At 40.6% G+C, this 12,484-nt stretch overlaps 1 protein-coding gene across 1 annotated transcript in view; it reads left to right on the top strand.

The window, feature by feature from the left end:
- Positions 1-12,484, top strand: part of ARFGEF3 (ARFGEF family member 3) — a 182,195-nt gene that overhangs the window by 145,909 nt on the left and 23,802 nt on the right. The window contains exons 25-26 of the mRNA XM_060167490.1: positions 2,400-2,503; positions 4,218-4,362. Of these exons, the coding sequence (XP_060023473.1) occupies positions 2,400-2,503; positions 4,218-4,362 (249 nt within the window). The remainder of the gene's footprint in view (positions 1-2,399; positions 2,504-4,217; positions 4,363-12,484) is intronic.

Genomic DNA, 12,484 nt, shown 5'->3' with positions numbered 1-12,484 from the left:
AATTAGGGTTTTAGGAGCTCTGTGCCAGGAACCAGAGGCAGAGACCAACATACGTATTTTCCATTATTCCACAACCCTATATTTTATTTAAGAACCATTATTATTGGTATTCTATTGTTTGGTGAACAGTTGAGGACCTGCTACGGGGGCATGGTGACCCGTACATACTGTGGGGATACACAGATGAATATAACATGCTTCCTGCCTGTGAGAGGCTCACAGCCTCTTCTGGGAAACAGACACAAATCAATAGTCACAGTTCAGGAAGATGAATATTTTCATAGAGGCTAGGAAAAAAAAAAAAGCTATTTAAGCTGAAATGAACAAGCAGCTGAGCCGGGGTGCTTGGTAGTAGGGCCACGCAGACTTCAAAGGGAAAGTGACAATTGAATTTTGCGGCGTGAGCTGCTGTAGGTTTACTTTTCTAAAAGTAGGGTACGTTGGAGGTACCACAGAGGAGGGATCCTAGGTGATGAGACGGAAACAGAGGAAGGGACCAGGCTCTAAAGGGCCCTGAATGCCACACCAGGAAATCGAGAATGTGCAGGGACGGTTCTGAAGCCACCGAGTGGTGTATCACATGTGACATTAGAAACTGAACTGGCAGGCACGTGTCCCTGTGGGTTAAGGACAAGAGGCTGCAGGCAGAGACCAGTGTGCAGGAGTTTGGGAGAGAACAGAGAGGATGGAGGTCAGGATATTGTAGAGATGGGGTCCAGAGGGCTTGGACCGCTCTGACGTGGGGTGTAAGGGAGGGTGGAGCTGAGGTTGACTCCCCAAGTTCCTTGCCAGGACTGACGTTTCCCAGAATTAGGATATCCAAAAGGAGTGGAGGAGAGGAACAATAATGAATTCTATCTTTGGGCACTGGGACATGTTGAGTTTCTATGAAATATTCAAGTGGAGATGTTAGAAATTTTCACGGTAGAAATGTCAGAAGTTTGAGATCTTATCTCAGCGAGGGAGCTGGGGCCTGAAAATGGAGATGCAGAATTATCAGTGCACACCTGAGGATATTTAAAACAGAAAGATTCCATTTTTTTCTGTGAATTATAAGGTGGAGTTACTTGTCTGTGGCTTGGGGTCAGTGGGCACATCCGAGGCCCCAGTACAGCCACGCTGGCTGTGTCCTGCCCGCCTCCAGGGGCCGCCCCGTGCACAGACTTTGATGTGTGACATAGCAGCCTCCGTAAAAAACTTGGAACACTGTGATTAACAGGCTAGGAAATGGATTTATTTTTTATTCCCACTTGGTTATGTCGACATGAATTTGAATTGCTCTGTGTTTTTATACTGTAAGGTGTGTTAATCTAAACTAGGGGTTGGCAAACTATGGCCCACAGGCCAATCCCACCCACTCAGAGTTTTTAGAAATCAAGTTTTATTGGAACACAGCCCTGGTCATTTGTCTGTGGTTGTTTTTGTGCTATAGTGACAGAGTTGAGAAGTTACGACAAAGAGAGTGTGACCTGCAAAGCCTAAAATATTTACTGTCTGGCCCTGTATAAAAAAAAGCTTACCAGTCCCTGATCTAAAATATACAAATGGTTATCTTTTCTTTCTTAAGGAGAAACATGCCTCTTTGTCTGCTAAATTTTAACTAATACCTGGTAATTATGTCTGTTTACCCACAGGGAAGGGTGCCAGTTGCTACGATTGTAGACAGAAGCAATTACAGTACTGTGGAATAATTGCATTAAAAGTATAGAAGTAGATTCGTACATGAGAAGAAAAATGATAATTTCCAACTACTGTGTGCCTGTAGACTGTCTAGATGTCCTCTCCAGATCTGTTAAATTTCTAGATATATACACACAAAATAGAAGTCATTTCAGTTCGGTTTAGTAGTCTCCATCCCCAAACCCCAGATGTCTCAGATCTTCCCAGAGTCTTCCTTTATCATCCCTGGTTAGTGCTGAACACTGGCAACAAAGGAGGTCCTTTTCCAAACAGAGAGAGGCCTAGTGCTTCCTTTCTGCCCAGCACATGGCTGGTCTCCAGGATCATCCTGTCATCAAAGCTTCAGAGTCACACCATCAACAGCAGGGCCCAGGGAAGTGAATTAGAAAAATTGCAGTGTGTCCAGGTACAAAAACCCACCATCCAGCCACTGAAAGTACTGTTGCAGGATATGGAAAAAGTGGTCATCGTTTAGTGAAAAGGGGAGTTACGGAACAGAATAATTTCAACAAGGTAAGATGTACAGTGTGATCCCAAATGTGTTTAACATGTACACATGTAGGGGGAAATTTGACTGAAAGCGTTGTACAATTTGGAGTAATGTTTCCTTTCTTTTCTACGTTAGTAGACATTTGGGGAACGCATGCTGTATGACTAAGTAGGTCTTCTGTTATAAGGGGATAAACAATATTTGTCTCTGTCTCCCCTGCTGCCCCCAGGGGAGGTGGACTGTAAAGAAATCGGAGACTGTGTCCCAGGATCCGGAGCCACGTCCCCAGACCTGTGCCTCCCTGCCCTGGATTACCTCAGGCGCTGTTCTCAGGTACGCAGGCCCTGAAACCCACCTCAGAAGATGCTTACAAAACATGCATGGAGGTATTTTGTGGATGCCTAAGCGAAGTACTTTCTGCTGTCTCTGAGGAGATCGGGGCTTAGTTTTGGAGTATAAAGTTTTGTCCCCCCGCTTCTACCAAGGAGAGAAAGAAAGTAATGAAAATGTACTAAAACACACAATTGGGTTTTGAGATCTCTGAAACTTCTCATTCATACTGCGATACATGAACTACCATAATCTCTATATCTGTGTCAGATATTGAAGTCCTTCCGATGGTACGAAAACATGGACAGTGGGCTGCACACAGTGAAAGGAGACATTTAAAAAAGTATGCAGTCAAGATCTAGTAAAAAAAAATCCAATGAAACATCATTTATCAGTGTGAACAGTGACCTTCCTTATGCTAAGTCCAGCGACTCTCTGTCGTTACCGTGGGACAAGATGATGCTCCCTTCTCAAAGCCCTTTCTCCCTAGGCTTCGGTGACACCCCCTCTCCGTAGCTCTTCTCCTGTCTTCTAAGGTTGTGTCCCTGGCGTCCTCTTGTCTGTCTGTTCCTCACTCTCCCTTGGTGATAACATCAATAGCATTAAGGCCCAGGGCTTTAGAAAGGATGCACAGCCCTGATTTCCTCCTCCAGCTGCTTCCACAAGGCCCACATGCCCTGATTCCGCTCCCTTTCCCCCCTCAGCTCCTTGCCCCTCACTCACTGTGCTCGCCACACTCCCTTTCTGTCCCTCAGACACACCCTACTTGTTACTGCTCAGGGCTGTTGCTGTTCCCTCTGCCTGGAATTTTCTCTCCTCAGATCTCTGTATGACACGCCTTATCGTCCAGATCTCATCTGAAACATCATCTCCTCAGAGAGACCAGGGCTTAGGTATCTGCCAACTCCCTGCCAGCATTCTCCACACATCTAGGTCGCTCGTTCTAGGACTGCCTAATTTTTCTTGTAACGTTTCTGTCAAATTTTATTTATTATTTCTGAAAGGAGTGTGTCTGTGAGATGCACAGGGCAGGATTCCTGTCTGTCTCACTCCCAGCTGTTTCCCTAATTTCTGAAACAGTGGGGTCACAGCAGGCACAATTCTAATTCGTGACGGTACAAGGCTCCTTGCGAGTCTGTCCCAGTAACAGATTCCGGCGGTCTGGACTGTAGCGGTGAGAGCGGAGTAAAGAGCCAGAGCAGCCTATTAGCTCTGCTTCTCAGGCCTTCATCGCACCCACCCTGCCCTCGGATTCCTCCATCCCCCACGTGCCCTCCCCCTACCCCCATTTCCTTGATGTTGAGTCAGGGGAAGGGAAATCAGAGTCTGGTATCTCATTTGCCTACAGACTCTCTTCCCAGTGATCCCCATAGAACACTTTCTCTTAGGCAAAAATTCTTGACAGGTTTATGGTTCCCTTCACAGGTTTATAAAAGTCTATAAAACTCGTATGCAATTAAGATGCTGAAAAGGTATCCACAGAATCTTTTCCTCTACCTTTTTGTTGCCACTGAATGCTGTTTCAGCTGCTTCATGGGATAAATGCCTCTTGTGGACTGCCTTATGAATCCAAATCACAGGCAAATTTAAAACTTTGCTACAGTGGGAGCTTTTCTGGTTTTCTCTCCACCTTCTCTTCCGGTATATAGTTTTGTTGTCATTTAATAGAGTGCAGCTTTTTCCAATTTATAATTGCAATTTGGTATTTTTAATTTAGTTGTTGGCTAAAATCTACAAAATGCCCTTGAAGCCAATATTCCTTAGTGGGCGACTCGCTAGCTTGCCCCGAAGACTTCAGGAGCAGTCAGCAAGCAGTGAGGATGGAATTGAGTCAGTCTTGTCTGACTTTGATGATGACACTGGTAAGTTAATTGATTGGGCCTAACCAGGTTATTTGCTACGTTTGTATTCCCAAAAGCCTAAGCCATGAATTCAGTAGTTTCCAGATCATGAATGGTCATCCGTTTATGTTGTTATTATTTATAATTCTAACAGAACAAGCCTACCTAAAGTTTCCATGGACTCTCCGACAACATTTTACATCAGTGTCTCCAAACCAATCCTTTTTAGATGGATACCTCCATCTAAAACCAGTGTAGATTTGCAGATTCCACTAAATATAGTTTTTAACTCTGAATTCTTTTGAATTTAGCAAATTGGACTGTGGTTGCATTTGGTGCATTGATACTTAAATTGGCTGGTAATTGTCTTTAATACATTCTAGGAAACACAATCATTGTATAATTACTTCCTGTAGGACTATCTGGTTAGAGACTGGGGAAATTAAGTCATTACTGACGAGACAATCTGTTTGTGACTGGTGAAGCTGAAGGCTCATTAAAAGAATAAATTTAAAAAATATGTTTCAAATTAGTTCCTGTGTAATTTCCTGTGAATTCGACTTCGATCTAGTAACTTTGGATAATTTTCAGATTGGTTCACTCATGTTTACATTTGCTGTTTTCTAATTCAGATGACCCTGTCCTGTTTCTAGACCTAAAACTGGAAATGATATCCTTAAAGAAGTCTAATATCTGAGCATAGGTGTTTCAAACCCTTGCAAAAGGACTTTCTGGGGAAGATTTTTTAATTTGCTCTTTTGTTTGTTTTTCATTATTCGTCTGTTTTATTTTTCAAGACACAAATTCACTTATGGGGATATCTAGAAATTTTCCAGTTTTCCATAGGGATTATAAACAGTAAAACCTTACAAATTCAGATTCGTTTTCAGGAAAAAAATATAGGAAAGAATAAATATCTAATGTACAGAACAATTAAATATTGGAAATTGGCTAGATGTTGCCTAATAGAGGTTTCATTTTTAATGATTATATAGGAATTTTTACATAGCATCTTAAACCTCCAACCCAGACGGTTAAAAGCAGAAGCTAATGTTGCTTATCTATAGTACAGTCTTTAAAACAGTTGCAAACAGTTTGTATATGTGACAGTGAGCATTCCCTGCCCATTTGTGCAAATCGTTAATCCATTTTTTTTCTAGGCAGCCCACCTAAGGTTTCCCACAGTATAAATTCATTGAGGGCTTTAAAGTTATATATGAAACATAGCTAGATCAGAGAAAAGAATAAAAGTAAGAGCTTTAAGTTAGTATTAAAAATTACTTCTCATCATTGATATACTTAGATATTATTCCTCTGCTTTCCGAAGGCAAATAATTGCTTTTCCATTCTCCTATGGAAATTTCAAACACATAAAACTAGACAGAATGGTATAATGAACCTTCATGTACCCATCATCCAGCTTCAACTTTTTTTTTTAACATCTTTATTGGAGTGTAATTGCTTTACAGTGTTGTGTTAGTTTCCGCTGTATAACAAAGTGAATCAGCTATATGCATATGTATATCACCACATCCTCTCCCTCTTGCATCTCCCTCCCACCCTCCCTATCCCACCCCTCTAGGTGGTTGCAAAGCACTGAGCTGATCTCCCTGTGCTGGGCAGCTGCTTCCCACTAGCTATCTATTTTACATTTGGTAGTGTATATATGTCAGTGATACTCTCTCACTTTATCCCAGCTTACCCTTCCCCCTCCCCATGTCCTCAAGTGCATTCTCTACATCTTCGTCTTTATTCCTATCCTGCTCCTAGGTTCTTCAGAACATTTTTTTTTTTTAGATTCCATATATATGTGTTAGTATACAGTATTTGTTTTTTCTCTTTCTGACTTACTTCACTCTGTATGACAGTCTCTAGGTTCATCCACCTCACTACAAATAACTCAGTTTCATTTCTTTTTATGGCTGAGTAATATTCCATTGTATATATGTGCCACATCTTCTTTATCCATTCATCTCTCAGTGGACACTTAGGTTGCTTTCATATTCTGGCTATTGTAAATAGTGCTGCAATGAACATTGTGGTACGTGACTCTTTTTGAATTATGGTTTTCAGGGTATGTGCCCAATAGTGGGATGCTGTGTCATATGAGTTATATTTTCAGTTTTTTAAGGAGCCCTCCATACTGTTTTCCATAGTGGCTGTATCAATTTACATTCCCACCAACAGTGCAAGAGGGTTCCCTTTTCTTCATACCCTCTCCAGCATTTATTGTTTGTAGATTTTTTGATGATGGCCACTGTGACAGGTGTGAGATGATAGCTCATTGTAATTTTGATTTGCATTTCTCTAACGATTAGTGATGTTGAGCATCCTTTCATGTGTTTGTTGGTAGTCTGTATATCTTCTTTGGAGAAATGTCTATTTAGGTCTTTTGCCCATTTTTGGATTGGGTTGTCTGTTTTTTTAATATTGAGCTTCATGAGCTGCTTGTATATTTTGGAGATTAATGCTTTGTCAGTTGCTTCATTTACAAATATTTTCTTCTATTCTGAGGGTTGTCTTTTCCTCTTGTTTATAGTTTCCTTTGCTGTGCAAAAACTTTTAAGTTTCATTAGGTCCCATTTGTTTATTTTTGTTTTTATTTCCATTTCTCTAGGAGGTGGATCAGAAAGGATCCTGCTGTGATTTATGTCATAGAATGTTCTGCCTATGTTTTCCTCTAAGAGTTTGATAGTGTCTGTCCTTACATTTAGGTCTTTAATCCATTTTGAGTGTATTTTTGTGTATGATGTTAGGAAGTGTTCTAATTTCATTCTTTTACATGTAGCTGTCCATTTTTCCCAACACCACTTATTAAAGAGGGTGCCTTTTCTCCATTGTATACTCTTGCCTCCCTTATCAAAGGTGACCATATGTGCATGGGTTTATCTTTGGGCTATCTATACTGTTCCATTGATCCATATTTCTATTTTTGTGCCAGTACCATACTGTCTTGATTACTGTAGCTTTGTTGTATAGTCTGAAGTCATGGAGCCTGATTCCTCCAGCTCCATTTTTCGTTCTCAAGACTGCTTTGGCTATTTGGGGTCTTTTGTGTTTCCATACAAATTGTGAAATTTTTTGTTCTAGTTCTGTGAAAAATGCCATTGGTAGTTTGATAGGGATTGCATTGAATCTGTAGATTGCTTTGGGTAGTATAGTCATTTTCACAATGTTGATTCTTCCAATCCAAGAACATGGTGTATCTCTCCATCTGTTGGTATCATCTTTAATTTCTTTCATCAGTATCTTATAGTTTTCTGCATACAGGTCTTTTGTCTCATTAGGTAGGTTTATACCTAGGTTTTTTATTCTTTTTGTTGCGGTGGTAAATGGGAGTGTTTCCTTAATTTCTCTTTCAGATTTTTCGTCATTAGTATATAGGAATGCAAGAGATTTCTGTGCATTGATTTTGGTTCCTGCTACTCTACAGGATTCATTGATTAGCTCTAGTAGTTTTCTGGTAGCATCTTTAGGATTCTCTATGTATAGTATCATGTCATCTGCAAACAGTGACAGTTTTACTTCTTCTTTTCCGATTTGGATTCCTTTTATTTCCTTTTCTTCTCTGATTGCTGTGGCTAAAACTTCCAAAACTATGTTGAATAGTGGTGAGAGTGGGCAGCTTTGTCTTGTTACTGATCTTAGAGGAAATTGTTTCAGTTTTTCACCATTGAGAATGATGTTGGATGTGGGTTTGTCATATATGGCCTTTAATATGTTGACGTAGGTTCCCTCTATGTCTACTTTCTGGAGAGTTTTTAATCATAAATGGGTGTTGAATTTTGTCAAACGCTTTTTCTGCATCTCTTGAGATGATCATATAGTTTTTATTCTTCAGTTTGTTAATATGGTTTATCACATTGATTGATTTACGTATATGGAAGAATCCTTGCATCCCTGGGATAAATCCCACTTGATCATGGTGTATGATCCTTTTAATGTGCTGTTGGATTCTGTTTGCTAGTATTTTGTTGAGGATTTTTGCATCAGTGTTCACCAGAGATATCAGCCTGTAGTTTTCTTTCTTTGTGACATCCTTGTCTGGTTTTGGTATTGGGGTGATGGTGGCCTCATAGAATGAGTTTGGAAGTTTTCCTCCCTCTGCTATATTTTGGAAGAGTTTGAGAAGGATAGGTGTTAGCTCTTCTCTAAATGTTTGATAGAATTCACCTGTGAAGCCATCTGGTCCTGGACTTTTGTTTGTTGGAAGATTGTGTGTGTGTGTGTGTGTGTGTGTGTGGTACACGGGCCTCTCACTGTTGTGGCCTCACCCATTGCAGAGCACGGGCTCCGGACACGCAGGCTCAGCGGCCATGGCTCACGGGCCCAGCCGCTCCGCGGCATGTGGGATCTTCCCAGACCGGGGCATGAACCCGTGTCCCCTGCATCAGCAGGCTATCAACCACTGCGCCACCAGGGAAGCCCTGTTGGAAGATTTTTAATCACACTTTCAATTTCAGTGCTTGTGATTGGTTTATATTTTCTATTTCTTCCTGGTTCAGTCTTGGAAAGTTGTGCTTTTCTAAGAATTTGTCCATTTCTTCCGGGTTGTCCATTTTATTGGCATATAGTTGCTTGTAGTAATCTCTCATGATCCTTTGTATTTCTTCAGTGTCAGTTGTTACTTATCCTTTTTCATTTCTAATTCTGTTGATCTGAGTCTTCTCCCTTTTTTTCTTGATGAGTCTGGCTAATGGTTTATCAATTTTGTTTATCTTCTCAAAGAACCAGCTTTTAGTTTTATTGATCTTTGCTATTGTTTCCTTCATTTATTTTTCATTTATTTCTGATATGATCTTTAGGACTTTTTTCCTTCTGCTGACTTTGGGGTTTTTTTTGTTCTTTCTCTAATTGCTTTAGGTGTAAAGTTAGGTTGTTTGAGATTTTTCTTGTTTCTTGAGGTAGGATTGTATTGCTATAAACTTCCCTCTTAGAACTGCTTTTGCTCCATCCCATAGGTTTTGGGTCATCGTATTTTCATTGTCATTTGTTTCTAGGTATTTTTTGATTACCTCTTTGAGTTCTTCAGTGATCTCTGGTTATTTAGTAGTGGTATTGTTTAGCCTCTATGTGTTTGTATTTTTTACAGGTTTTTTTCCTGTAATTGATATCTAGTCTCATAGCATTGTAGTTGGAAAAGATACCTGATACAATTTCAATTTTCTTAAATTTACCATGGCTTGATTTGTGACCCAAGATATGATCTATCCTGGAGAATGTTCCATGAGCACTTGAGAAGAAAGTGTATTCTGTTGTTTTTGGATGGAATGTCCTATAAATATCAATTAAGTCCATTTTGTTTAATGTGTCATTTAAAGTTTTTGTTTATTTATTTTCATTTTGGATGATCTGTCCATTGGTGAAAGTGGGGTGTTAACGTCCCCTACTGTGATTGTGTTACTTTCGATTTCCCCTTTTATGGCTGTTAGCATTTGCCTTATGTATTGAGGTGCTCCTATTTTGGGTGCATAAATATTTACAATTCTAATATCTTCTTCTTGGATTGATCCCTTGATCATTATGTAGTGTCCTGTCTCTTGTAATAGTCTTTATTTTAAAGTCTATTTTGTGTGATACAAGAATTGCTACTCAAGGTTTCTTTTTTTTTTTAATTTATTTACTTTTTATTTATTTGTTTTTGGCTCAGTTGGGTCTTTGTTGCTGTGCGCTGGCTTTCTCTAGTTGCGGCGAGCGGGGGCTACTCTTCATTGCGGTGCTCGGGCTTCTCACTGAGGTGGCTTCTCTTGTTGCAGAGCATGGGCTCTAGGCGCACGGGCTTCAGTAGTTGTGGCACGTGGTTCAGTAGTTGTGGCTCTCGGGCTCTAGAATGCAGGCTCAGTAGTTGTGGTGCATGGGCTTAGTTGCTCCACGGCATGTAGGATCTTCCCAGACCAGGGATTGAACCCGTGTCCCCTGCATTGGCAGGCGGATTCTTAACCACTGCACCACTAGGGAAGTCCCTCCAGCTTTCTTTTGATTTCCATTTGCATGGAATCTCTTTTTCCATCCCTTCACTTTCAGTCTGTATGTGTCCCTAGGTCTGAAGTGGGTCTCTTGGAGACAGCATATGTATGGGTCTTGTTTTTGTATCCATTCAGCCAGTCTGTGTCTTTTGGTTGGAGCATTTAATCCATTTACATTTAAGGTAATTATTGATACGTATGTTCCTATTACCATTTCCTTAATTGTTTTGGGTTTGTTATTGTAGGTCTTTTCCTTCTCTTGTGTTTCCTGCCTAGAGAAGTTCCTCTAGCATTTGTTGTAAAGGTGGTTTGGTGGTGCTGAATTCTCTTAACTTTTGCTTATCTGTAAAGGTTTTAATTTCTCCATTGAATCTGAATGAGATCCTTGCTGGGTAGAGTAATCTTGGTTGTAGTTTTTTCCCTTTCATCACTTTAAATATGTCCTGTCACTCCCTCTGGCTTGCAGAGTTTCTGCTGAAAGATCAGCTGTTAACCTTATGGAGATTCCCTTGTATGTTATTTGTTGCTTTTCCCTTGCTGCTTTTAATATTTTTCTTTGTATTTAATTCTTGATAGTTTGATTAATATGTGTCTTGGCATGTTTCTCTTTGTGTTTATCCCGTATGGGCCTCTCTGTGCTTCCTGGACTTGACTATTTCCTTTCCCATGTGAGGGAAGTTTTCAACTATAATCTCTTCAAATATTTTCTCAGACCCTTTCTTTTTCTCCTTTTCTTCTGGGACCCCTATAATTCGAACGTTGGTGCATTTAATGTTGTCCCAGAGGTCTCTGAGCCTGTCCTCAATTCTCTTCATTCTTTTTTCTTTATTCTGCTCCCTGGCACTTATTTCCACCATTTTATCTTCCAGCTCACTTATCTGTTCTTCTGCCTCAGTTATTCTGTTATTGATTCCTTCTAGAGTGTTTTTAATTTCAGTTATTGTGTTGTTCACCACTGTTTGTTTGCTCTTTAGTTCTTCTAGATCCTTGTTAAATGTTTCTTGTATTTTCTCCATCTGTTTCTGAGATTTTGGATCATCTTTACTATCACTACTCTGAATTCTTTTTCAGGTAGGTTGCCTATTTCATCTTCATTTATTTGGTCTTTTAGGTTTTTACCTTACTTCTTTGTCTGTAACAATTTTTTTGTCGTTTAATTTTGTTTTTTGATGGGTGCTTCTGTGTTCCTGTCTTATTGGTTGTTTGGCCTGAGACATCCAGCACTGGAGTTTGCAGGCAGTTGGATAGAGCTGGGTCTTGGTGCTGAGATGAGGACCTCTGTGAGGCCTTACTCCAATTGATACTCCCTGGGGTCTGAGGTTCTCTGTTAGTCCAGCAGTTTGGACTCGGAGCTCCCACCACAGGAGCTCAGGCCTGACCTCTGGCCTGGGAACCAAGATCCCGCAAGCATGCGGCAGGTGAAGTAACAGTCACCCAAAAACACGGACATCCAAATCCCTGGAACTGCCTGGCTGGTGCACGGCAATGGGGACCCAGGGCTGCAGGAGGGGCAGGGCAGTGGCCTCAGGTGCACAGGGCAGCCTGGTGTTCTCAGAGTCAGAGCCAGGCCATTTGCACTGCCCGCACTGCCCAGCGTGCCAGGGACTCCACCTGGGCCTGACAGGCCTGGATTCATGTCCAAGGTGGCTTCAGCTATTTTTAACTTATAGCCCATTTGCCAGTTTTCTTATACATATCAGTTAATCTTCAAGGTTCATGTAAGATCTACACTACATGTGTGGCTGCTCCATCTCTTAAGTCCTTGTCAGTCTATAGATTTTCCTCTCCATCTCTCTTTTACGTCTTTGCAATTTATTTGTTGAAGAAGTGAGGTTCTTTGTCATGTAGAGTTTTCCACTTGGATTTTATTGGTTGCTCCCCTTACAGTAGTGTATAACATGATTTTCTTTCCCCTGCATATCCTATTAATTAGCTTGTCCACCCCCACTTATATTTTGAGGTTCATGAGAATTTCTTGTCACCTGGTTTTCTTATGTTTATTGTGTATGACTTTGGTTTTGGCTCCTATTAATGGGGATAGTCAAAATTGGGGAAGTAGGTTTTTTTTAATGGGAGTATTTCAACATTGCATCTTCTCATACAGTTTTCTTTTGCTGGAAAATTAGAAGTATTAAAATAAGATATAGAGTGAGCTATTTTGCATATTCTACTCTAGA

The sequence above is a fragment of the Lagenorhynchus albirostris genome, chromosome 12, assembly GCF_949774975.1.
Source record: "Lagenorhynchus albirostris chromosome 12, mLagAlb1.1, whole genome shotgun sequence".
Taxonomy (NCBI): domain Eukaryota; kingdom Metazoa; phylum Chordata; class Mammalia; order Artiodactyla; family Delphinidae; genus Lagenorhynchus; species Lagenorhynchus albirostris.
The sequence above is the reverse complement of the archived record's forward strand: the minus strand, read 5'-3'. Positions and strand labels throughout refer to the sequence as shown.